This window comes from Rhinatrema bivittatum, chromosome 6 (assembly GCF_901001135.1).
Source record: "Rhinatrema bivittatum chromosome 6, aRhiBiv1.1, whole genome shotgun sequence".
Taxonomy (NCBI): domain Eukaryota; kingdom Metazoa; phylum Chordata; class Amphibia; order Gymnophiona; family Rhinatrematidae; genus Rhinatrema; species Rhinatrema bivittatum.
In genome coordinates this window covers 209,913,801-209,940,111 of record NC_042620.1, presented here as the reverse complement: position 1 = coordinate 209,940,111, position 26,311 = coordinate 209,913,801, and the positions used below count along the sequence as shown (strand labels likewise).

General features: G+C 43.3%; 1 protein-coding gene across 3 annotated transcripts in view; it reads right to left on the bottom strand.

Annotated features, from left to right (window-relative positions):
- Positions 1-237: 237 nt before the first annotated feature.
- IL13RA2 (interleukin 13 receptor subunit alpha 2) overlaps positions 238-26,311 on the bottom strand; it is a 100,782-nt gene continuing 74,708 nt past the window's right edge. For all 3 annotated transcript variants that reach the window (XM_029606514.1, XM_029606516.1, XM_029606515.1), the window contains exons 7-10: positions 24,167-24,318; positions 21,067-21,214; positions 11,513-11,621; positions 238-1,405 (exon numbers count right to left, since the gene is read on the bottom strand). In XM_029606514.1, the coding sequence (XP_029462374.1) occupies positions 1,342-1,405; positions 11,513-11,621; positions 21,067-21,214; positions 24,167-24,318 (473 nt within the window). In that variant the 3' untranslated portion in view covers positions 238-1,341. The remainder of the gene's footprint in view (positions 1,406-11,512; positions 11,622-21,066; positions 21,215-24,166; positions 24,319-26,311) is intronic.

The window sequence follows — 26,311 nt, the reverse complement described above, 5'->3', positions numbered from 1 at the left end:
TACTTTTGTTTGCGCCTGGAGCGCAAACAAAAGTAGGCTATTCGCGCTCCTTTTAAAATCCGCCCCTTACTGTTTTGGTTTTCACCACCTCCTCCGGAAGGGCATTCCAGGCATCCACTACCCTCTCAGTGAAGAAATATTTTCTGACATTGGTTCTGAGATATCCACCCTGGAGTTTCATTTCGTGACCCCTAGTTTTATTGATTTCTCTCCAACGGAAAAGGTTTGACGTTTGCACATCATTTAAACCTTTCAAGTATCTGAAGGTCTGTATCATATCATATCCCTGCGTCTCCTCTCTTCCAGGGTATACATATTCATATCCTTCAGTCTCTCCTCATAGCTTAGCTCTTTCTTGGTCATATCTTGCAATGTTAATATTTCTTAACACATTCTTATCACACCCAGATTTGTATCTTTTTAGAAAGACCTCACTTTGTTTCGTTATCAAGTAAATTTTATTCTGGCATGAATTTAAACCTGAAATAGTTTATTATGATCTTTAACATCTTGATCTTCAAGAAGATGCCTCCATGGTGTATGTATGTACTGATGATATCGTGCTAAGTGCAGAGAGCAGGGGACAGAGAAAGATCTGGAAAGATGGGTACAATGTATGAAAGAAAGATGACTGAAAATTAGTAGAACAAAAAGACAGCATAATATAGCGGCAACTTTTAGGGACGGTGATGAGATGAAATGTATAAAAACTGGAGAGGAGAAACTGCATACAGCTGAAAAGCGTAAGGCATGTAGAAGCAACAGTAAGTGCAAACAGATCAGACAGAAGACCATGGCTGTACAAGTAAAATGCAGAGAAGAGAGTGATGAGGGAATCACAGCCTGGTTAGAAAGAAAGGCAGATAAGACAGTAATAAGACCAGTATTAGTATATAGAGAAGAAGGTCAGAGTACAAAAGAAAGAAGGTACAAGCAATGTGGGTAACACAAATAAAAATGCTAGACTGGATGCTTAGGGTGACCCCAGAGTCAAGGTCACAAATTTAAAAAGTTAGAAAAAAGTTGAAAAGGGGCAGAGGTAGCTGAGAAAATGAAGGAAAGAAGTTTAGTGTTGCTTGGACATATGGAAAAAGAGATGAAATGCAGGTGGATGGGAAAGGTGCAGAAGAAGGCCTAAGAAAACATAGATCAGTACTATTCACCAAGATATTGAGGCCCATGCTACAACCAAGACAGCTATGCTTGACCAGTGGGTAATACATTTAAGAAAAGAAAAGGTCTTTAAAATCTTCAATTTAAAAAAAGGAAAACTACAAGTACGTTATGGAGTTTGCAGATGTTAAAGCCAAGTCCTCCTTTCCACGGTGAGATGTAATCACCTCACCGTGCGCTAAGATGATAAATTGATTCCACGGGGTAGCTTAATTTGTCTTTTGCCAAAGTCCTGAAATTAAAAAGTATTTCCATTATTTGAAATATTAAAATCATTAGGTGAACATAGCAATGAAATTAACTTTCTACATTTAAGCGCTAATTCAGACCTTGTATGCAGACACAAAGACCATATACAATAGAAGAGCTGTGCACGTTAGAACATGAAAATTGGTCAACTAGTCAAGACAATTTGCTTACGGTTTGAAATGGGACTCAAATGTTTAATGTTCACTGTAAAAGTCCCATGAGGTACAGAGTACAGTCCTATTCAATCTTTTAGAAAAATTCTTAAATGAACAATCTTTAAAGTAAAAAAAAATAATCATCAAATCATGGAACACTGTATATCTATGCTGAATGCTGTTTTACAGTTATAACACTTGGTTGAAAACAGAAATTGATAGGACTGAAAAAGGTTTCCGATTGGCTTATAGCAGGGGACCCCAAACTCAGTTCTTGAGGGCCAGAACCCTGTTATGTTTTCAGGATTTCCACAATGAATATATAGGAGATCTATCTGCATACAATGGATGCAGTGCATGAAAATAAATCTCATGCATAATCATTGTTGAGATCCTGAAAACCCAACTAGGTTGTGGCCCTCAGGGACCACATTTGGGGACCCCTGGCTTAGAGTAGTTGGCAGTTATGAATAAAACAATCTTTATGACTACATGATTTAGCTCTAATTTTTCTAATCACCACCCTTCACATCCATACATCCAGGAAGGAAAAAGCTCTATTAAGCAGCTATCAAGCAAAATGACAGATTCATCATAAAATGTTTAGTAACCATCTTGGAACACCAACTACCCGAATGGAAAAAACGTCTCCCTTTTCTACGTTTCCACATTCTTTTTGGTCATTTTCAGTATTTCAGTTGTTGCACGTTCCGGGTATTTGAGGAGCTACTGGAAATGTTTGGGTCATCTGTGACTTAGAGTTCCATTTTGGAGGTATCTTTATTCCTGCACCAAATGATTTTTTAAAAATCATAGAAATCATTTGTTACACTCATTTCTACCTATAGGAAGCTATGATTTATAGTTTTCAAATGGCAAGGAACAGATGATAAACAAGCTCGGGGAAATTAGAACTTCAGTTGTGATCAGCTCAGAAAGCATGGACCCTACAACAAACACAGCAGCCTGCTAACACACATCTTTTCTGCCAGAGATACATTAGCTTTCTGGGCTCTCTGATGGCAGAACCGAAAAATGCCATTTTCTGATCAAAATAAAAGGCTTAAAACCTCATTTAGCAGTAGGTTTAACTGTAATTAATGTAAATATTAATTGTGATTTTTTAATATACTACTAGCAATGTTTCCATAAAGATCTGTGAGCAACTTTTCTCCTTCATGTTAATGGTCTCAATGTGGATTACTGCAATTTATAATATTTTTGCCCAAACAAAATACCTAAATAATGCACAAAAGTGGAATTATAGTTGCTATTATTTTCACTCTGTAAGGTTCGTTGTTTAAAGTATTGTCAAACAAAATACCTAGCATAAGTTTAAAAATATACACTTCAACAGATTGAGGATCATTTTGTAACAGCCCACATAAGAAAACTCGACAGATGCGCACAAGTAATACCAATTTTCAAAACAACTTAACTTTGAAAATTATCCTATAAAAGCTACCCATGGCACAATTACACTTGTCAATTTGGGCACAGGAAACTTTCAGGAAAAATGTACACTTGTACTTTTGAAATCCAAAAGCATGCACATTAGACCTAACCTCGCCCCCTGGGAACGCTTCCGCTCAGTCCCGACAAACTCATGCACGAACAGGACACGTGCACCTAAGCTTACCCGCATATAAGGTGGGCAATTTTACAACAAGCTCTATCCACTGGAAAAGCACCATTTTGCTGGCAGAAATGCCTTTGAAAATTATCCTCTTTATAAATGGAACAACAAGTAACAATTTGCTCAGTCATAACAAAGTGTAGAGTCTTCTCAGGTGCTTGCAATGCACTTCAAGCACATGTATGGGGCTTTACAGCTGCACAGCCTGCCATGCATTAATGGGCGGGCCCCCCCAGCATGAATATGCGGGTGCCGCGAATAACCAGGTGCCCAATGCATCCATGTGAGCGGCCGCCCCCACCATGCCTGGCCTAATTACCCTGGGTGTGGATAATGGCGACGGCATTATGCTGCTGGTATCACAGGGATCTCCTTCACTGTGGTGCCGCTGCTGCTCCTCTGGGTTGGTCCGGTGTCAGGAGTGATGATGTCATCAAAATGTGCCCTGACACCAAGGCCACCTGATTGGAGCGTAGGAGCACGTGCTGCTGCCACTATCGGGGGGTGGGGGAGAGGGACTGCCGTCAGGAGATTTAAAAACCACCGGCTCCTCTCAGCTCCAAAGCGGAGCTCATTCATGCAGCAATCATGTATGACCAGCTCCATTTCTGCAGGCTGTGGGTTCGAGACCCGCCAGGTGAGTAGTGCTGATTCAGCACTCCCACTTTTTAAATGTAAAAAAAAAAAAAAAGAGTATTCTTTCTTGTTGGGGACTTTTAAGCAGCAGAACATATGGCTGCTCAGCAGGTCCAGCAGGCTCAAAAAATTATAGAGCTGCCGCCACTTTTGCCATTTGTCCCGGTTCCATAGACCACGGTCCTTTAAAAAAAAAATAATAATAATAATTCCTTGTAATTGGCTAAGATTTGGCCGGTACGCATCAGGATCACATCCAATTGTAGGAAGGCGCTGTCAACATTTGTGACAGTTGTCCCTGAGGTCCGACTCCTCGGCTGTGGTCCCAGCACAGTGCGATACAGGGGTTTTAGGCACTCCCGTCCTCGAGGTGACAATAGGTCCGGAACCTTTAGGTCCTGACTCTATGGCCCTCCTGACCACTGGTGTTTCTGACCGGAGGGGAGCTAGAAGCCGACGAAGAGGAGGTAAGGCACCTGGGCCGCCTCGAGGAGCAAAAGTGGTTAAGAAGGGGCCCGTGAAATGAGGGGAAAAGTTCAGAAAGCCCCCAAATGGGAAACAAAATTCAGCTAATTCTGCTAGACAAAGGGGCCAAGGAGGAAAAGCGCAGGGAAGTAGCAGTGGCTGTGTCAGTGCCACAGCTCGTTCCCAATGAAATTAAGGATTAGGTGGTTCTCCAGGCGGTAGTCGTCCCACATATCCTCCCTATTAGGGTGCCGGAAACAGGTGCACAAAATCCTTCCAGCCTTGTAGAACATGGTTTGACACCTTCCTGTGAGCCTAAGGTCAGGAGTAAGCATAGCCCAAGGGAGGCATGTTATAGATCCCCATCCTGGCCGGCTTCCTGCTCACCTTCTGAGTGTTTCCACGAGAGTCTAGATCAACAGGCTATACCAGTGGCCCTCTGACAGTGGTCGCCCCCGCCCCCCCCGCAAAGGATCCAGACAGCTTCATGCATTGAGGGAATAGGCCTTTCTCTGTTGATCCCAGGCCCGGGCAGGAAAAATGACCTTGCTACTATGCAACTGCATTTAGATCTCCACCATTCCCCTACCGGGATTTTTCAACATATCCTAATAGCAGTAAGGAATCCGGAGTGCGCAGTCACTAACTTGACCAATACAGACACAGGCATGGTCACAGGGTACATCCTGCAGCATCCCCTAGCAGCCTGCAGTGGTATGAAGATGGCAACACATGCAGTCAGTGGCAATACTCGTCATCGGAGTGTTCAGCCGTGTCCCATCCCAGCGACGCTGGACGCAGATCCTTGACACCGAATTCACCAGCAAAGATCCCTGCATCGGTGCCGCAGCCTACCGAAGAACAGGGTAAGTCTGACACGCAAACCATAGATACATTTTCTCAAAAGCAGTGCAGAGGCAGGGATCGACGCAAGCATGCGAGGCGCGGGTGGTCTTCGTTTTCCTCAAATGGAGGATCTTCCAGTTTGCCTTCCTCTTCCTCCCAAAGTTCGGGTTCCTCATGTATGGCAAGTCGACTAGACCAAGAGGACGCTGTTCGCCCTGCCGAACTGCCGCAAACGGAACACGAACTTTGGTAATTGGTTCCCAAGTCCCTCAGACATCGCTTCAGGAACAGGCACTACAATGATTTGTTCCAATTTCTGGAGAGAATAGGAAGCAGGGCCAGACTATGCAGAAGAGGAGAAAGGAACTGGAGGCAGCCAAGCCCACACAGAGAGAGATTATAAATTGGGCGCAAGCATTTGCGCAAATGGCTTCAGTGTTGGTGAATGCAGAACCCGCAGCAGAACAGTCTTTGTTCACATTCTTGGACACTGTTCTGGGCGCTTATAAAGAATACAGTGGATTGACATGGCTAAACTACAACAAGGCCTTTCGTGAAAAAATAGCCAGTATGTCTACCATGTCTTGGGGAAAACAGGATTTCAGTCTGTGGCTCACAAAAATGAAGTCTCGGGCATTTGACTCCAAAACGAGTTTGCGGCCCTTTTGCAGCAAGCAGGCATGTGGCGGGCAAGCCAAGCGAATGCAAGGCCCAAGCAGTGCCTGCTGGTAATACAACCAGGGAACCTACTCCACTGGAAATTGTGGATATAAGCAACCCTGCATGCAGTGTGCAGCACCCCCACCAGGCAAACAAATATATGCGTAATGATAAGTAAAGGGCAGGGACAGGTTATCACCCCAACCACTCAAAAGTGGCAGGCAAGCTTCCCTGGTTGGAGCGTTAATCCAATAGAGTAGGGGTGAATACTATACTGAGCGGTTTCCAAGATGGTTTTCTTATTCCAGACTACCAAGTGACAAGTTAGCGAAACCGACCAATCTGGTGACTTCCACCATGCACAGTAGGAAAGTCACGCTGAGGCACATGAGGTCCCTCATAGGCAGCCTAGCCTTTGCTGTACGAGTCATTCCCATGGGTACGAGTCATTCCCATGGGTAGGATCTTCCTGCACTGCCTAATTCAGTCCACAGTAGATCTGATTCGTGACCAACCATCACTTGTGGATTAGCAGGACTATTAGGGAGGACCTGGCTTTATGGTCCTGATTCCACAGGGAGTTTAATGGTGACTCAATGTGACATCCTAGTCCAGTCAGCAGCGATGACCTACAGCTATACCCTGATGCATCAGGAGGCATTGGATTTGGTGTATTTTAGAGGAGCTTGGTGCGCCGTGCAATGGTCAGACTGCTGGACGACATTTGGCCTAACCATGAACCACATTTCTCAAGCTTTTCCCTATCATTGTCTGTGTACATCTGGGGTGAAGAGCTTAGTTGTCAAAGGGTGGTGTTTTGGTGCGACAACTCGGCAGTGGTTCAGTCAATAAACAAACAGACTTCCAAGTATCTCCTGGTAGCAGAGTTGCTGAGGGAATTCGTGTTATGCTGCCTGTGCATGAACATTGTGGTGCGAGCAAAGCATTTTCCTGGAATGTGCAATGAGATAGCGGATTCTCTTTCTTGTTGCAAGTGGCCCCTGTTCAGGAAGCTGGTGCCGCAAGCCGAGTTGAATGGCAGAGAGGTCACAGAACAGCTATGGTCCTTCGGAACTGGACAGCATACGAGATGCTGCGAAGATCAATTGCCCCATCCACATGGAATGCCTACATTCGCAGCTACAACAAAGTGAAGGCATTTCTCATTGCGAACCGGCTGATCTGGTCACCAGGTTCCAGAGGACCTCTTGATTAGCTACATAGTACATGCCAAACAGGAGGGGCTGTCCAGGAACATGGTTCGTTCACAACTTGTGGCTCTAGCGTTCTTTCTCTAAGCTGAAAACAGGCCAGAGGGAGCAGCACAGGGAGCAATATTTTGCTGTTAAAAGGGTAATGCTAGGTTGGTCTAGGGAGTCCCTACCTCGGCACAATGCATAGAGAGCACTGACTCACAACCTGCTGTTACGGCTTTGACACATCCTGCCCTCGCTAGCTACAGACAAGTTTGAGACTACACTCTTCCGGGTCACATTTACGCTGGCATTCTTCGGGGTCTTACGTATTAGCGAGTTCACAGCACCTTCACAGAATGCATCACTGCTACGTAGCCTACTGGTGGAGGTCATCAATGTCTCAAACAGCGCCTTATACCTAAGACTGAGAAGGTCTAAGAATGTCATCACACTAACAGCAGTTACAGGCCTGGTAATATGTCTGGTCGTGGCCCTATACTTAATTCTGTGCTCAAAAGGGAATGGTTTGTTTTGGCGATAAATCTCCATTAAGCTGTTATCAGTTTTTGGCAGTGTTCAAGAAAGCCCTAATGTAGGCAGGGCTTCAGAGTAAATGTTTTGGCACTAACTCATTCTGAATCAGTGCCACTTCCAGTGCTGCCACTGCCGGCATCCCGAAGGATGTTATACAGCAGATGGTTCCCCTGTGCCGGCGCCAGGTCGGATGTGCTCTAACATCTAAGTTCTTCTTTCACTGACAGCTGCAATTCGATGTCATTCTGCCTGGATCATAGGCCACTCATTCATCACGCACACCCGAAAAAGGGCCAGGAGTGTGAAATTTGGGCACGACCTCAGGTTGTCGGGAAAAAGCTGGACAATCAAATGGCTGGGTCAAGTAGGCATACGTTGGCACCAGCTCTGGCCCATGCTGCAGTTGGAAAGAGTGAGTCTGACACCGCCAGATCTCATCATCATACACCTTGGTGGCAACAACTTAGGCAATGGCGTCGGCCTCGCACTGTTGAACATGATCAGGGATGACTTCAGCTGCCTTGCCTCAACCTGGCCGTCCTCAAAAGTTTGCTGGCCTGAAATCATACCTCGTCAAAGGATGATGTACTCTGGATAGTGGGGAAGATACTGAGCAAGTTTAATCGGCAGGTTGCCAAAGCCATCCAGCACTAGAGTGGTTATCATTTGAGACAAGAATGGGTAGACGTATATTGTGTAGAACTGTACTCTCTAGATGGAGTATACTTGTCAAATTTGGGAAATGATCTGTTTCTTCAAGCTAGTCAGAGGGCATTTGGATTGATGCATGAGCCATAGCCATTTAGTTTGGGGGGAGCCAGTCACGAGTGGGCGAAAAGGTTCATCCTTGCCCTCGCATGCCAGGACCCCTGTGGCAATGGAGACCAAGTCCAGGAAAGCCTTAACTCGAGAGGCATTGGTAGGAAGCGGGGAGGTGCCCCTATGGATGAGAGGTGCCTAGGGGCCACCCCTCGGTTTGGCCCTGAATGATCAATGTCGGGCCTGGGGTTCCGGGTCTTATCAGATCGACGGCTGGATACGTGGGGAGGGCTCAGATGGGGCTTGCTGCATGGCAGCCGGGACAAGACTCCCTCTAGTGTTTATGCTCACGACGCCTATCAGGGGAGCTCGCAGGGAGTGAGATCCCTGCAGTTCCACCTGGTCAGAATGAGTCAGCGTTAGCAGCACCTGCCTGGCTGCAATATGTAGGCATTATTGGCAGGATTCAGCACCTAAATTAGACTCCTCTGTGTCACATTTTTCTTGTGTGTTTAATTGGAGGCGTCTGGCTGGGCTGGATGAGGGTGGGATAGAGTCATGAGTATCTGGGCTGCCTGGTTGTCACTTATTCACAAAATGCAGCAGCCATCAATATCCAAGTTTTGCATACATTCAGCTGGCATTGTTTACAAAGGGATGTTGGTTTTGACTTGAACTGTGAGTGTCTTTGACAGAGAGTGTGCTGCCTGAAAGAGCATTATATATCCTGAGAGAGAATGCTTAGAGATACATGATTGTGAAAAACAAACAGTACAGCCCCATAGGCCCAAGTGAATCCCCATAGAACAAAAGGAATCTTATTTATGCATTTAGGGGCGGATTTTAAAAGGAGCGCGAATAGCCTACTTTTGTTTGCGCTCCAGGCGCAAACAAAAGTACGCTGGATTTTAGTAGATACGCGCGGAGCCGCGCGTATCTGCTAAAAGCCTGGATCGGCGCGCGCAAGGCTATGGATTTTGTATAGCCGGCGCGCGCCGAGCCGCGCAGCCTACCCCCGTTCCCTCCGAGGCCGCTCCGAAATCGGAGCGGCCTCGGAGGGAACTTTCCTTTGCCCTCCCCTCACCTTCCCCTCCCTTCCCCTACCTAACCCACCCGCCCGGCCCTGTCTAAACCCCCCCCTTACCTTTGTCGGGGGATTTACGCCTCCCAGAGGGAGGCGTAAATCCCCGCGCGTCAGCGGGCCTCCTGCGCGCCGGGACGCGACCTGGGGGCGGGTCCGGAGGGAGCGGCCACGCCCCCGGGCCCGCCCCCGGAACGCTCCCGACACGCCCCGAAAACGCCGCGCGATTCGGGCCCGCCCCCCGACACGCCCCCTCCGAAAACCCCGGGACTTGCGCGAGTCCCAGGGCTCTGCGCGCGCCGGTAGGCCTATGTAAAATAGGCTTACCGGCGCGCAGGGCCCTGCTCGCGCCGGTAGGCCTATGTAAAATAGGCTTACCGGCGCGCAGGGCCCTGCTCGCGTAAATCCGCCCGGTTTTGGGCGGATTTACGCGAGCAGGGCTCTGAAAATCCGCCCCTTAATGTCTGCTTATTTTTATTTAATTTTTTATAAATAATAGCACATTTTTATTTATTTACTTATTTACTTACTTTTCCTTTGCCAGCAAAGGCATGCTGGTAGAAATTTCATGGTTTATTTATTTTTATTTAGTTTTCATTAAAATCATCAAATACTATTTATTTTTAAGTACTCTCTCTTTTGTGGAGTTTATATTCAGCTGCTCGAATTCAGAGGCGATGTTAGCACATACACTCTTGCCCACTGCTGTGTATATTCTATTGACTGGTCACTGAGGATGCTCTCGTATATTTTATTTATCATCTTGTGACAGGATATGGGCTAGTTGCATAGATTTCATACATTTTAATATGTGATATTTTACAATGTTTTTGTATTTATTCAGAAATTCTACTACATGTAATACAATGGCTTCAAATCATCAAGTGGCCATAAAATAATTCATGCTACAAAATCATAAAATAAATTCATATTTGTTTGTTATTTTATGGACCCTCATAAGCAAAGCATACCGTATGACATATAGTGAATATAGATTTACGAGCGCTTCAAAGAGAGCAAAAGGCCTTTCCAATTAAACCGTGTACACCTGTAAAATTATCAGCCGATGTCTTTTCAACTCCTGCTTGACACTGATTAGCATTTAACAGCGGCAGAAATTGTAACACATTTTGTAGTAATTTTATAACTGTCTGCATTGGTATAAGATCTGCAGGTACTTTCTACTCACGCGCTGTGCGCCAATACTCAAAGGGAAAGAACGGGGTGCATTTTCAGTTTGGAAATTACTCCAGGAATCTTAACTACCCAAATTTACACCTCCTAAGTCGTGCCTGTAATTTTTCCCAGAAAAAAATGAAGTGAATAGTTTTTGAAAATTCTGAAGCACCTGCATAAATGGAAACCCTCTGCACAGCCCAGCCCCAGGAATACCCGCTCACGCTACGAGAAAATTGCACGTGCAGTGGCACTACATGCCTAAGTTAATCCGCACGCAGCGACAGCGGTTTTCTTAAAAGCCTATTTCTGCTGGTAAAACTCTGTTTTCTATGGCTCTGAAAATTTCTCTCCTTGCTTGCATGAAAGCGCAGTGCACGATACAGAAAAACTCCTGCCATTATAGCATGGAATGCACTTGAAGTTAATCAAAGTGGCAATGGCAATACAATATTCAAACCACTCCCCCATTTTGTACCCTCAGGGATAGGGCCCTGCATATTTCAAGGGCAGACCAGAATGCTATCAATCTGCAAGGGGTGCTTACATTCAGCCAGGGCGGTTTACTTTGTATTTTAGCCGTGCACCAAGTAATACATTTCTGTGTGAGATCTAGGATGTGCAACAACCTTCTGATTGAGATAAGGAATGAGCTGAATCCGTTAGTGTTCAGGGGGGAAAAAGGAAAAACCTGGATTTTCCCTATTTGATTCTTAATTTTGGCACCTGATAAGGCTTGCTGGTAATTGTGACTGTAGATGGAGGAGGTTATTGGCTGTAACTACTCTGATGACTGTGGATTGGGGGGAGGGAAGGTTACGTTGCATGTTTTGAAGTTTATTATGAATATTATGAAAAATAGACTGTATATCGTTTTGGGCAATATATTAATCAGGAAGTTAGAAAAGAAATGTTTTATAAATAAATAACCAGCAGAAGTACTTACCTTTTACAGGTAGCCCATAAAAGTACAACTGTAATGCAAACGAGCATTGCGACAACTCCTATGGCAATGAACAACAGGTCGGCAACCGGCATAGCCACTTTGGGAGGCACTGTGGAATACAAAGTGATAATTCCCTCTAGATCAGAAGGTATCATTAAATCATCCTCTTTAGCACATTTTCAAGTTGAAAAAATGTCTACAGTGAAAACAGTTCTAAAGCACATTGCCATGCGAGCTCTATATCAGTACTCCATTGCTACTTTGCTCCTACCATAACGAGCAGATGAGACAGCAACTGGGCAATAAATGAAATTCTAATTAAAATGGAAAAGCAGCAAGGAAATTAGTTATGGTGCACTCTTGACATCATACTTTCTGGCTTCACCAAGACATGCCATCCTTCTAGATAGATACAATTCTCTCAACCACTGATGAAGCATGCAGTGCCAGCAAACATTATAATTTACTGCATGTAGACCATGAAAATATCGCCTGGAAAAAAAAACTTTTGCCAATGGGAAAAAAGGAGCTTCTATTCACCTGTAAAAGCTCCCAAAAAAACATTTATACTGACTACAACACTGAGGTCACAGCAATCGGGAGGTACCATTAGAAGGGGGTTGACATACGATAAATGCCCCAGTTTCAGTACTGTTCTGTTCCTAGCCTACCCAAAATGAATATTTTAAATATCCTATTAGCCAAAGCAAAAAAGCACTAGAAGTTTCTTACATGGACAGTGATTTCTAGACTTAAAAGTAGAGAGCAAAAAAAAAGTCAGAAAACAGTGTTATAGATATGGACCTTTATTGATGCCTTTTAAGGATTAAAAATCTATGGCCAAGAAAGTGATAGTAGATACCTTTTACTTGGCCTTTGAAGGCAGAGGTAATATATGGTTTTGCATTTTTCTTTAGAGAACTATCTCCCAATAATTTTGCTTTATAGACTTAGTGGTCATTTGTCCATTTTAGGTGAAAATAGTGATTAAATCTCTCTTTAGAAAAAAAAGTACTATGGAAGTTTACAGCATATTCAAAGAGAGGCAAAATTATATCAGGTGTTATCCATGTAAAAAGACATTTCTAAATCTTGTATATTAATTTTGATATAATAGCATTAATATTTGAACTACTACAGCACATAGTCTTCTTTGTTTGCATTCTACTTCAAGTTAGGGGGCTTAACCCAACCAAATTATTTTTTTACCTCCAGAGGTTGAATACAATCAAAAACCCAATTAGAAACTGTCATTAAAGCTCATATTCAGGAGATATTTACCAATTATGTTTAAATCTGTTTTATTAATTTTTCAACAACAGTCAATAGTAAAGAAACAAAACTCAGGGACACTGGGTGGCTCTTACCAGTGCTCCAACAGGTACCGAAAACCCCAACTTCCCAGTGTAACCCCCCCCCCCCCCCCCCCCAGAAGGCTACAAAAGAAGAAAACATTTCAAACGGGTCCCAGAGATTCAGTCCCAGAAAAGTCATGCAAAAGCAGGCTCCAAGTCCTATGGGGAAGTGATTGAATGTAGAGATCCCAAGTATTTGTCAATTAAAAAGAAAATAGTCCTTTATGTCCCAAGAAAAATAAGATATTGGGAGCACAAAGGAGGTGTCACCACCATAGATATTCCATTAATATCATCCACACTATTTATAGATGCTTATTCATCCAAATACAGCTGTGCCTGTTATTTGTCTCTAGCAGTCCTCAGACCCAAAGGTTTTTATTTCTACATGAGGACTGCAAAGGTCCAAGCTGGATCACTGCCATGGATGTTACACATACATCCCACTACTTCTTCCCAGAGTAACTTTGGAATTTGAAAAAAAAAAAAAAAATTAAGCATATGGAAAAATAAGAAAACTAGCTGGAACAATCTCACTTCTTTTACTATTTCCTTCATAGCGGTCAGTGATTTTATTTCTTGAAAGAGTCTAGCTAGTCTGTTTCTGGATTTTTGCAGAATATTAATCATAGTACAAGTAAGAAAATATACATAATACAGTATCTATTTTCCTTTGTGAGTTTCCCTACGGTGATTAGATGTGTCCGAGAATTTAACATTCTTCCTCTTAGGTTGACATGTTCTATCAGGCTGCTATGAATAATAACGAAGACATCCTCATTTTCTAAAATTCTTTCTTCTAAAACTGCCAATCTCATCTAGTCTTATCTCCTTTTAAGTCCACTTTGTCTTATACTATCTTTAACAAGTTTCCCTTTGATTAGGCTTTCAACGCTAATCAGTTCTACGGGTTGAAATGACTTTAATTGAAGTGTTTTCTTGCCATTAATATAGTGAGCTAAGCATCACATTCTTCACAGTTGATGCTCTGATAATATATGTGAACAGGATGAGACACTATTCTCTCTCTCTAGCATTAAATAATCTTGTCTTGGTAACAACCTGGCAGAGGAATATTCAATGGAAGTCAATTAAATTCTTTCCATGAATCTTGGGTGAGTGAATTAATCACTAATATTATGGAAAAAAAATAGTACTTTGAAGCAGACCTGTAAAATCATAGATTTAATGCCAGTCTTAGGTTTTGCCTATTATTGCTAGCCATACCTCTGTTTAAAGTCAACTCACTCTGTTGTAATTAGATTGGCTTTAGAATATAGAAGCACATGGCTAAGGTAGAGTAACAATATATCGTCCACAAAGGAGTGCAAAGAACAATAAAGGTCCAATTTTAATCTTCATCAAAATTATTTATTTATTTTAAATGTTCAAAGTCGCCACTCCAACTTTCAAAAACATGCACAATCGAATGACTGTTTCAGGGTCCCCCGACACGGACCCCGTGTTTCGCCCGTAGGCTGCGTCGGGAGGGACAGTCTGTAATTACAATAAAAGCTAAAAGGGAAAAAGAACAATAATACATAAATGTATAAGAGAGGACCAAACTAAGGGTACAAAATGTATCTATTGGTGCCGAGACACATACCTTCAAGACAGCTGTGGAATTCATACAGCTCAAGCAGCGAGGAGGGCGGGCGGCCAGACTAAACACTGCGTTTAAAAGGGGAATTTTGGCGCGATTTGAACCACCAATCAGAACGCAAAAGAGCTTAGCCAATCAAAATGGGACACCACTACATTTACCGAGGAGAACAGTGAAGGAATCAAAAGAATATAGATACATTTAGCTGATTATAAAAAATACTGCCATTCAATCTCATTATTTAATCCTGCTGGATGCAGGCTATTAAGTGTAAAAACCCGAAGAGAACAGAAGTGGATTTTTACACTTAATAGCCTGCATCCAGCAGGATTAAATAATGAGATTGAATGGCAGTATTTTTTATAATCAGCTAAATGTATCTATATTCTTTTGATTCCTTCACTGTTCTCCTCGGTAAATGCTCAGTATGTCCTTTTACTTCCTCCACCACTATTTTTGAACATCCTTCCACGCACAAAAAATTTCCTTTAAGATTTTCAACTACCTGTCAGTCACGAGGAGTAATCTATGTGATTTTGTGTCCCTGCCCGAAACTATATGTAGGAAAAACCACGAGACAGATACGCACACGTATCATTGAACACCGATCCAATATTCGTACTGGTCGTGAAACTGCTCCTGTAGTCTCCCATTGGCAAACAGCTGGACACACTGAGGATGACCTAAGATTCCTTGTGATCGATACGCTTCATCCGCCTAGTCGGGGTGGTAATTTCTCCGAAATGCTTACCCGAAGAGAACAGAAGTGGATTTTTACACTTAATAGCCTGCATCCAGCAGGATTAAATAATGAGATTGAATGGCAGTATTTTTTATAATCAGCTAAATGTATCTATATTCTTTTGATTCCTTCACTGTTCTCCTCGGTAAATGTAGTGGTGTCCCATTTTGATTGGCTAAGCTCTTTTGCGTTCTGATTGGTGGTTCAAATCGCGCCAAAATTCCCCTTTTAAACGCAGTGTTTAGTCTGGCCGCCCGCCCTCCTCGCTGCTTGAGCTGTATGAATTCCACAGCTGTCTTGAAGGTATGTGTCTCGGCACCAATAGATACATTTTGTACCCTTAGTTTGGTCCTCTCTTATACATTTATGTATTATTGTTCTTTTTCCCTTTTAGCTTTTATTGTAATTACAGACTGTCCCTCCCGACGCAGCCTACGGGCGAAACACGGGGTCCGTGTCGGGGGACCCTGAAACAGTCATTCGATTGTGCATGTTTTTGAAAGTTGGAGTGGCGACTTTGAACATTTAAAATAAATAAATAATTTTGATGAAGATTAAAATTGGACCTTTATTGTTCTTTGCACTCCTTTGTGGACGATATATTGATTGTGGAGTGCAACCAGCTCCTTCTCTTATATTTGGATATCTAAGGTAGAGTAACAGCCATGGTTCAGTAAATCTAGCTCTTAGCACAGTGTAGGTTCAGGTCATTTTATTCAACAAGCTGATTATCCAGCAGTTAGGACAATTTTTTTTTTTTGTTTGTTTGTTTTAATATACATTTTAAGGTGTTGGAGCTTTGGTGTGACATTTGCTATACTGACACAGTTGTTTAGTTTTGAAGAGCTGGGGGAGCTCACCAGGCTCAGCAAATTGTCATATCCTGTTGCTTCAATTTATATATTGCTGCTGCTGCACTATGGAATAAGATGAAAGTCTGAAAAAAAAGAAGGCTTGTGTAACAGCAATGAAAAAATCCTTGTATGTTATATTAGTTGGTGTTGTAATGTTTTAGCGGTTTCACCAAAATTGATACTTTTTCTATGGTGCCTTGCATACAGGGAAGCTTATAACTTGTGTCATTACTTAAGGGGATTATGTAATTAAACCTGCACCAAAACCCATGCAAAATGTTTGCAATGATTTTTACTACCATGCAGATTAAAAACATGCAGTCCCGCTCAATGCTATTTACTAATGCTATGCAAATCAAATCAGCACTAAAAATCCGTAGTCAGCTCAAAAAGCACACTACAACCAGCATTAAAACCAGCATGTAGAAAACCACTGTATAAAAGTGATAGTTTGAAAAATGCTGCAGTGTTCCCTATTGGTTGATAGAAGTGACCTAGGCTGACCTATGATGTTCATCTGTTTTCTTGGACAGTCCTTTGTCCATGGAAATAAAAGGCTGCATTTTCCAGGGCCATTTTTTCAGTGGTGGGTGGTGTTAGGCAAGCTCTGGACTAGGCATTGGAGGTTTTCTTGGCGTAGGAACAGTGGCTGTTCATGATTGGTGCTTTGTGATTGCTAAGTGGTGTCTTTTGTGCTGCTTGTTTTTCCCTTACTGTTTCCCCATCTTTTTGACTTTGTCTGTATTCTTGAGTGAATCTGATTGTTGGTCTATGATCGTCTTATTGTCCTCTTTGGTGCTTAGGTTCCTGAAAGAGCAGAGTGGGTGTTTGTGGCTGTGGAAAAAATGGAGCATGACAGAGAGGGCGCTAGTTGAGAAGCGGATGAGCATGACAGGCGGGCGAGTGGTGAGAGAGGATAAAAGGAGTGTGGTGCATGCATAAGTAGAGTGTAGCCAAGGAGGTGAGATGGAGGCAGGAGGAGAATGGCATGCATGAGCCAGAGGGGGCAACTAGAAGGAAGAAGAAAAGAAAATGGGTGAAGGGGTCAGAGGAGGAAGAGGGGGTAGGGGAGTGGATAATGGGAGTAGTGCTCAGGGAGATAGGGTCCAGTCATTATCTGGGAGTGACAAGCAGGCAGGAACAAGCAGCCAGTTGCTGCAGGAGAAGCAACAATGTAATCTGCGCTTCATGCAGGAAAAGAAGGATCTGCAAGAAGCACAGTGCACTCTTCAGGAAGAAGACATCCTCAAAGAACATGAAGATCATATGTTACATCATTGCCAAGGATATTAGCTATCTGTCACAGTGACAACCAGGTCAGGGGACCAGCTGAAGGATTCATGGCGAGACCCCAGGGCAAGTGTCAAGGCCAAGCTATCAGTCATCAAGAGGTCCAAGTGCCGGAGGGGAGGAAGTCCACCATGCAAGCAAGGTGCAACTGACACCAGTGGAGGAGCAGGTCCGCTGGACTCTTCAGCAGGATTACTATGTTGGTGTCCATACTGGTGGTATTCATATGGATGCTGTAGAAGTAAAAGATGAGTATGGCGGGAATGTATCCAAGAGTTGTAAAGGATTGGCTGAGGAGGGTCAGAAGAGTGTAATATTACTTGGCTCTGATATGTCTTTTCTTATTTTCCCCATGTGGTCATCGGTCCATAGCCATGGAGAGGCCAAAGATAATCAGCCAGCACCTCTAGATCCATCCCTAATGTAAACAGCAGAACTACTAACAGTCTGTAGCTGCCAAGCAAGATACTGGCACTCGATACACAAGAAGAAGACAGTCAAACAGTTGAGCTCCACTTCACATGGTCAGGCACATCCATGACAGACATCCTGGATGTACCAACAGGATCACTACTTTCTGGCACTGATGCAATGGCAGAACAGGTAGCTGCAGAACTGTTTGAAAGGCAGGAACTCATCAAGACCAGTGTGATGGCAGGATGAATGGCAATATACCAGGAGATGGAATGCATGAGGAAGGAAATGTGTTGGCTGTGGAGAAAGCCCAGACTGTCTGCAAGGAAGAGCATTACCGCAACCAATGTTTTGGCTGACCGAGTTAGAGCTTCATCAGATGATATTGACTTGTCCATACAGAAAATGAATAGGACCCTTACCCATGTTACCCCAGGAGGAAAACTCATCATCCAACTCTGAAAGCATGGAACGCAGAAGCACCCCACACTGAGCCAGAGGTGGGAACTATGGATGGAGGCCATATCCTCAAGGCAAGTTCCCACCATGCTGAACTGTTTCTGGACCTGACCCTATGCTGGTCCACCAATGACTCCATCTGGACACATCCCAACTCCACATCAGTCCACCAATGACTGTCCCACAGTCAGCTGCCATGCTGAACCACCAATTACAGCTTCAGGAACCAGCTTCCAAGGGAACAGCAACATAACTGCCACACTGGACCACCAATGACTGTTTCTGAACCCACCTTGCCCATGGCAGACCACCAATGACTATTCTGCACCAGTAGGATACAGTGCCCCAGGAAACACCTCTCATTAAGAACAGGAAAAAAGTCAACTGTCAAATGCCATGCCAGACCACTAATGACTGTCTCCAAACCCCATCTGGCCCATTCTGGACCAGCAATGACAGCTTCAGGAACCACCTTCCATGGGAATAACACCACAATCCAGCTTGTGGATCTTAGCTATCAACTGTCATCAGTAAACTGGAGTGGTGGCACTGTATCAAGGATGCTGGTGTCCAGGTGTCTGCTTACAATGGGATGTCAACCATACTGTGGTCTTCACAATTGCCATGAAGGGTTTCCCACTGCACTCACTGTCTTCTTAGGGCCGCATGATAGGAGAGGTTCTACTCTCTAGTGGTGTCATTCCAGGTAAACCTCACTTTGATGCCTCGTTTGAGTCATTGCTCACCCTGCCACTCTAAGCTGCTGAGGGTACTTGATGTAATCCCTGACCCATTTCATCATGGCTCTCAGTACTTTGCTGAAATGCCTTAAAATGTTGACTTTTCCATACCAGTCAACAGCCACTATAGACTGGAAAGAGCCAGTGGTAAGAAAATGCAAGGCTCCACGAAGCTTGACCAAGGTTGGAATGGTATGTCCACAATTGATTAGAGGATCCATATCATCTTCGATTTCTTCATAGAGAGAAAGAAATGTCCTCAAGCTCAATCTATATGTCCTCACCACATCTCTGTCCACTAACCCCAGTAGTGCTGTCTTCAGGTGAGATATGTACTACTTGCTGTTGTGCTCGGAGGTTCGCTGATTAATCTCGCAAACTGCCATTCTCACCTCAATCTCTGGGCTTCTCCATGAGGCAGCAAAACACCACCAGCAAGATGGCATCCTCCAGTGTGGTCCAATGCCATCAGTTCTGCACGAAGGAAGATACCACCATGCCCATCTGGCTGCATATCCTCTTAGGTGCACATGCCTGACCTCCTGCCTTTTAGAGGGCCTGCAGTGGGCAAAACTCCACAGCACCCATTGATGATATCAGACCCCAAGCCCTATAAAGAGCAAAGACTGGCCTTCCCTCACTGCCTCAGTAACAGGTCCCACTACTCCTGGAGTAAACTATGTTGCCTCAGCATCTTGTCTCCAGACAACCTTGTCTTCCATGTTCCTTGCCTGACCCTTCCTACCTATCCATCCTATCTTCTCCTTCAGTCGGATACCTGGTTTGACCTTGGCTTGCCACTGGATGTGTTTGACCACAATTTGTCACTGATCACCACCTGCCATTGGATTCGCTTGACTGCAGCCTGCCACTGACCACCGCCTGCCACCAGATATGCCTGAGTGCTGCTTATCTCTGACCCTGGTATCCAAGGGTGATCAGCTTTGCCATCTGCAGAGACCCTGACCTGCCAGCCCCAGTACCCAAGGAATCAACCTGAGGGGAATGAGGGCTGGTATACGCAAAGCTCCAGTTGGGTCTCTGCTTCTTCCAGGTCCATCTGCCGATGGTGGGAATCTGCAGGGCTCCTCTCTGCAGGTTGCACTAATCCTACTTTGGCCCAAGGGTCCACTAGCACAACATCTGCATACCCTTCTGTGATCTTGAGCCAGGACAGCCTGCTCCTCTGGGACCCTCCTTTCTTCTTCAGCAATAAAGTATTTTCTTTCTCTGTCTTCTTTACTCTAAAGCTTCTGCCATTCTAATTTTTTGGCTCAACCGCAAATGTACCAAACCATCCAAAAAAAGGTATGTAATCCTTGTTTGCCACAGAAAATCTCAGAGAAGCGCCTACACACAGCACCAAAATGGACTGAAATAGCCACCAGAAATGTGATTTAACTTTTACTCCTGCCTTGACTCAGTAATTAAATTTCCTGCATTAAAAAACAAGTGCTAAAATATCTCCCCCTTATCGTGACTCTCTATATTGCTCTGTAAAAGCTGATTCTTCCATTTTTATACGATTTGCATGCACCAGCACCAAACATATTGTGGGTTTTATAGCACAGGTTTTTTTGGTGTTAAAACCCATATTATATGCCTAAGTTCAGCACTAAAAACCCATGTTAAAACCGCAGTAAAAGCCTACGGTATGCTCAGCATGGCCTTACTACATTTTGTGCAGTGCCTACTAGGGACATGCAGCTGAAACATTATCATTTCAGTTATTTCTTCTTCTGGATTTTGTTTTCAATTCTTCTTCCCCCTCCCCCCCCCAAACAGCACAATCCAATCCAGGTTTTCCCTCGCTGCATGCATGGGGCCATCATCCTGACTTTCTTAGGAAAATCTGAATTAAAAGTTCATAGATACGTCATGATTGTGAAAATATGTTAAGTCAATTTTGCTTTACCAATCCTGACAGTGCTCATATCTGAATGCACAAGTCCAGGGTGGTTCAGTAAAAAGAGAGAGTTTAATAATAAGAGAGCCAGAATACAATTGTGAGTAGAAGATAATCAAGAAATTAACCATGCAGAGAAAAACAGCAGCATTCGTGATCGCGCCTTAGAGTCCTGTTAACATAGTTCATACCTTTAATACATTCATGATGACTCCACTCACTCCAGAAGCCATCATCGGCACAGTACATGTTCACTTGTCCTCTCACCCGAGCACAGAACGTATGGTTTAGCTTAGGTTCCAAAAAAGTAAACTCTGTTTCCATTTGGATTGGCATTGACTAAAAAAGAAGAAGTTATAGAAAGCTGGTAAAGTAAATCATATGCTTGCACTTCGTGCCATCAGAGGCGCTCAGCTCTTCCTGGCTGCCAGACAAGCTGGGTTCTCAGGATACCCACAGATGAATAATACCCGAGATATAGTTTCACGTTAGTGGGTCAAAAAGAAAACGGCTCATTCTCAGATTTTCAGACTCAGATGTGCTTGAGAGCCAGAATGATCAAAGATGAAAACTACTGCCTTACAATGGCTTTCCTCCTACTTTTATCTAATGAAAAAAAAGAAGCAAAAGGAATGTTGTTCTATAGCAGGAACACATCCATGGGGATTACAAACAGTAAGGCGCACGGGAAAAGCAAAAGGGAGGTATGCACCTAGCTGAGTATACAGTACACGATTACGGTTACTTTTTTTATGTGTGATCCCTGTCAAAGGCCCTCTTTCGGGGGATAGAACTGTAGAATTGTGAAAGTAACCCTTTAGATTTTGAAATCCCTGGCATCTGCTTTTCATGCAAAATGCAACAACATTAAAAAAAAACAAACCACAAATGTTGAAAACAATTCTAAGAAAATGGTAATGCACCTTGTGTCACCACAGTTTGAGAAGGGCTCCTTAAAGCCAACAGTATACCCTTCAACAAACAATACTGCCGTGTACTTTAAAAGAGAAAAAGAAATTAGTATGTGGAACATTTATGTTCATATCTGATAAAGCAAAAACAAAGAAGAATGACGATAGAGGGCCTTAGCTTCAAAAGGCTTTCTCCTATTCTGTGCTCAAGGCAGAACTTAGATTTTAAAGCCTCGCAGTTGTTTGGCATTAGTATAATTACTGAATAAGATGCAGGGTGAACAATGAACAAAAGAAAGCCTGTTCAATACTCTCATTGCAAGAGCTGAAAGTCAACGGTGGAATTCAAATGAGTCAGGTTTTACTCGGGGCTCAAAGTGAGTGTTTGCAGAAAGCCTTGGGAATCACAGGGAAAGCAGACAAAGGCTATCAACAGACACTAGGATAAAGGATAAAGAAGGTGAGTTTGCTCAACAGGAAGAAGAAAAGAGTGTGAGTGTGTGTGAGTGAGTGTGAGTGTGTGAGTGTGTGTGTGTGCAACACATCACATACAATGAGGGCTCCACAAAAGTAAGCTAATGTCATTTCTGGTGACAGATGAAACCAAACCTTTACAGCTGTATGTTTCGGGGGGGGGGGGGGGGGTGGTATGTCACCAGAACTACTCGATGGAACTGAAAGCCTCATCATCCTTTTTCTATATTTCAATGTAGTACATTTTTTGATCTACACAAGTAAAACATGAGAAATATCACATCAAGATTCCATTGCATTCTGTGCCCGCTGGTAGGGTTTCTCAGCCCTTCTCATGGACGGACACCTACCCAGTCAGGTTTTCAGAATTCCTGCAATGAATAAACATGAAGCAGATTTGCATACACTGGGTCTTCAATATATGCAAATCTATTTCATTCATGTTCACTATGGGAATCTTGAAACCCTGCCTGGTTAGCTGTGCCGCCAGGAGAGGACTGGGAACCACAGGGCCAGGAAGGATTACATTGAAAACTCCAAATATTTAACCAATTCCAGTACCAGAGAAAAATAAAAAGAGAAGGTACTTGGCCTCGATTGAAGCAGTCCCTTACCCTCACCACCACTATAATATGGTGGTTACAAAATGGACCTCTGTATATTTTAATGACATTATAGGTAAAAAGGTGAGAGAATATTGGGTTTTCCACTAATTTAAAAACATTTAGTATCTCTTAGAAATATTGTGACAACAGAAAGTCAAAACGCTTGTTTCGTAATACTGATGGCGTTTGGGCTTATTCATCAAAATACTCACAGGTTTCCATGAATATTCAAGAACTGCATTTATTCTCTGGTCTTTCCTGGTCTGTCTCCAAGGGTTTTATTTATTTTATTTTTTTTTTAAGTTTAATGAATTTATTCAAATAATATATATTTATAGTGCCTTTAAATTTAACACAAATCAGTCCAACATTATAATTTGGGCTTGCAAATACATTATTCAAAAGTTCATCCATCCCTAATCATGAAGTGCATACATGATTTACAAGACTAAGGCCTAGGTGCTAAAAACATAATTATGTCAGGCTTCATTTATAGTGGTCCAAGAAAACAAACCGGTAACCGATCCAAGATGGCTGACAGCAAACAAACACAAAGGTTGAATCGGTATAAAATGGACTTTATTGAATTTATTGGGCAAGATTCAATAAAGTCCATTTTTATACCGATTCAACCTTTGTGTTTGTTCATTTATAGTGGCACACTGTTTTCATTATTTAACACAGGTCCTTCAAGTTCTATCACATACTAAGTATGTGCTCATTTTTATTCATCTCACCAGTCCAGTATGATTTAAGAATTGTGTTTACGATTAAAGTAATGATGCCATAGGAGCAGCATGATGGCTCAGTGGTGTTGCATCATACTATGCAAAGAGCCTAGGTTTGATTCTTGGGCCCGGTTTCTGCTCTTCAGGCTGGCCAGAGCTGCGGTTGCTATGAAGGCAGTATTCACAGTCAATCAAACCTAGTGACCAGACGTGAGATCCACATTAGCTAAGTTTCAGAAGGAATCACCAGGTCATGGCCCCTGGTCAAGACATGTCCCTGTGATGGCGGGATGGAGTTGGAAAGGCAATATTAAAATATAAACGAAAACCTTGAGTTAGTTACAAATGACAGATTCATGGCACCATAGTCTAATAGGCCAGTTGCAATTCAACTGGAAGCCCCTAGGAGCACAGCAGGAAACAAGTGCAGGTATATAAAAAAAAAAAAAATTACAACTCCATTCTTTAAAATGAAATAACTTCCAGAATTGTACCATCTTCAGTTTTATTGAGTTGTGCTAAATAATTTGATTCTATTAGTAACAGTGAAATAATGCAAGTCAAGTTTCATACCTTCCAGGTATCAGCAGCAGCCTTAAATTGAACTTCATACTGTAAACACTGTGGGGGAGCTTCTCCTTCTGGAGGTTTCCATTCAAACACAATTTCATCAGGCTTTGCTAGGGATCTTGCTAATAATAATTGTTCAGGAGCAGGAGGCAGCACTACAAAAGATTCAGGAGAGTATTAGAAATTTGAAATGGAAAATGTACTTGTATATTTTTAAAGTAGCAGAACTTTACAATGGCACGTGCAAAATATGGCTGTCAACATGCATTTCTTCACAATTGGGCAACATTTTCTCCTTTCTTATTATTATTTCATTTGTCTTAGTCGGTAGAACTTTGATAGTGCCATAATGTTCTCTTCATATTTGATGATAGCATCTACAATATTCCCAAAACTCTTTCCCCATCATTTTTTATCCAGCCAGCAGCTACATATTGGAAAAAGCATTGCCCAGCATTTACATTTCAATTTGCCCTTTACACATTGGGGTAGATTTTAAAAGCTTGCGTGCGCACAAGGACATGCGATTTTATAACCTGCGAGCACAGGCATGCGCATGTTATAAAATCGGCGGTTGGCTCGCACAGGGGGGGTGCACAATTGTGCACCTTGCGCGTGTCGAGCCGCACTGCCTTCCTCCATTCCCTTCCCCCTTAACCTAACTTTACCACCCCTTCCCCTAAGCCCTACTCTAACCCCCCCCCCCCCAAATGTTTATCCTAACTTTTGCACTCGCCACTTGCCGGCACGCGAGCCACCAACACAGCGGCAATGGCAGTTGTGTCGGAGGCCTCAGGCCCCGCCCCACCCCTTTAGCAAAGCCCCGGGACCTACACGCGTCCCAGGGCTTTACGCGCATCGCCGGGCCTTTTGAAAATAGTAAATAATGGTAGAAAGACGAAATGGGCCACTCAGTCTGCTCGGTTGTGATAAATGGTAAATGAGCATATAAATTCCCACATTCTACTCAATATCAACTCTCCATCCCTCATATTTTTTTTAACTTGAACTTTCAACCCTTTCTCATCACTGCCCTCCATATCTCTCCCAGGCATCCCCGGGATCTGTTTACTAATAAGTCACAAAGCTATCAAAACAAGTGGGGCCATTGTTCAAAACATTTGGCCTCCCCATACTACCTTAATATACTATTTTCTTCAGAAGTTATCTATTCAAACACCCTGGACAATGCCTTCAACATTTTTGAACTGTGAAAAGCTATAAGATCTTTAATTCATTTTTTTGTTTATTCAAAAGATTTGTTACTTACGCGCTTCAAAGTTCGAGGTGGTGTATAACATAATAAGATTACTAAAACATATACAAGCAAATAAAAATAACATACTAAGGGTTGGATTTTCAAACGTGCGCATGTGAGCTTCCCGGCACGCACATATGGACGCTCCTATTTTCTAACATGCGCGAGCCTGGCCCACGCATGTTAGAAAATCTGTGGGCAGCGTGCACATGTGTGTGCCAGATTTTATAATCCGCTCGCATATGTGCGGGTGGCACGCGCAAGAGGGGAGGAATTTTGCAAATTCCGCGTGGTGACGCATTCCGGCTTTTCCCAGGTTCCCTATCCCCTAACTAACCTCCCTTCCCCTCTCCAATCCCTAAAACCTACTTATTCTTTTTTTTCTTTTTGTTTTATTACTTACTTCAGGGCCCGATCTGAAGTAAGTTGCACATGCTGGGAACCGACCTTCGGGACAGCGATCAATGGCAGTGTCCCAGCCGGCCACTCATCCCACCCAAAACACACACCCCCTTCGAAGAGGCCCGGCACTTATGTGCACACCGACATTTACTTGCATGGCCGGGCCCCTTTAAAGATTCGCCCAGCGTGCAAGGCCCAGCCATGTGCGTAAGCCCCGGAATTTATGTGCATAAGGCTTTTAAAACCCGCCCTTAAATAGACAAGGCAATAGATCTTAGCTTCATCAGCAAAAACAGAAGACCGTGTAGGAGTCACTGGAAAAAACTGATCAGGAGGAGTAGATTTCAAGAAGAGCTCTAAGTAATCAAATTATTTTGACAGATTAAAGGCCTCATTAAAAAGAAAACACTGGAGGGCTTTTTTAAAAGTCTGTGGGTCAACTGTAAAATGCAGATATTCAGGGACAGAAATCCACAACAAAGGCCGAG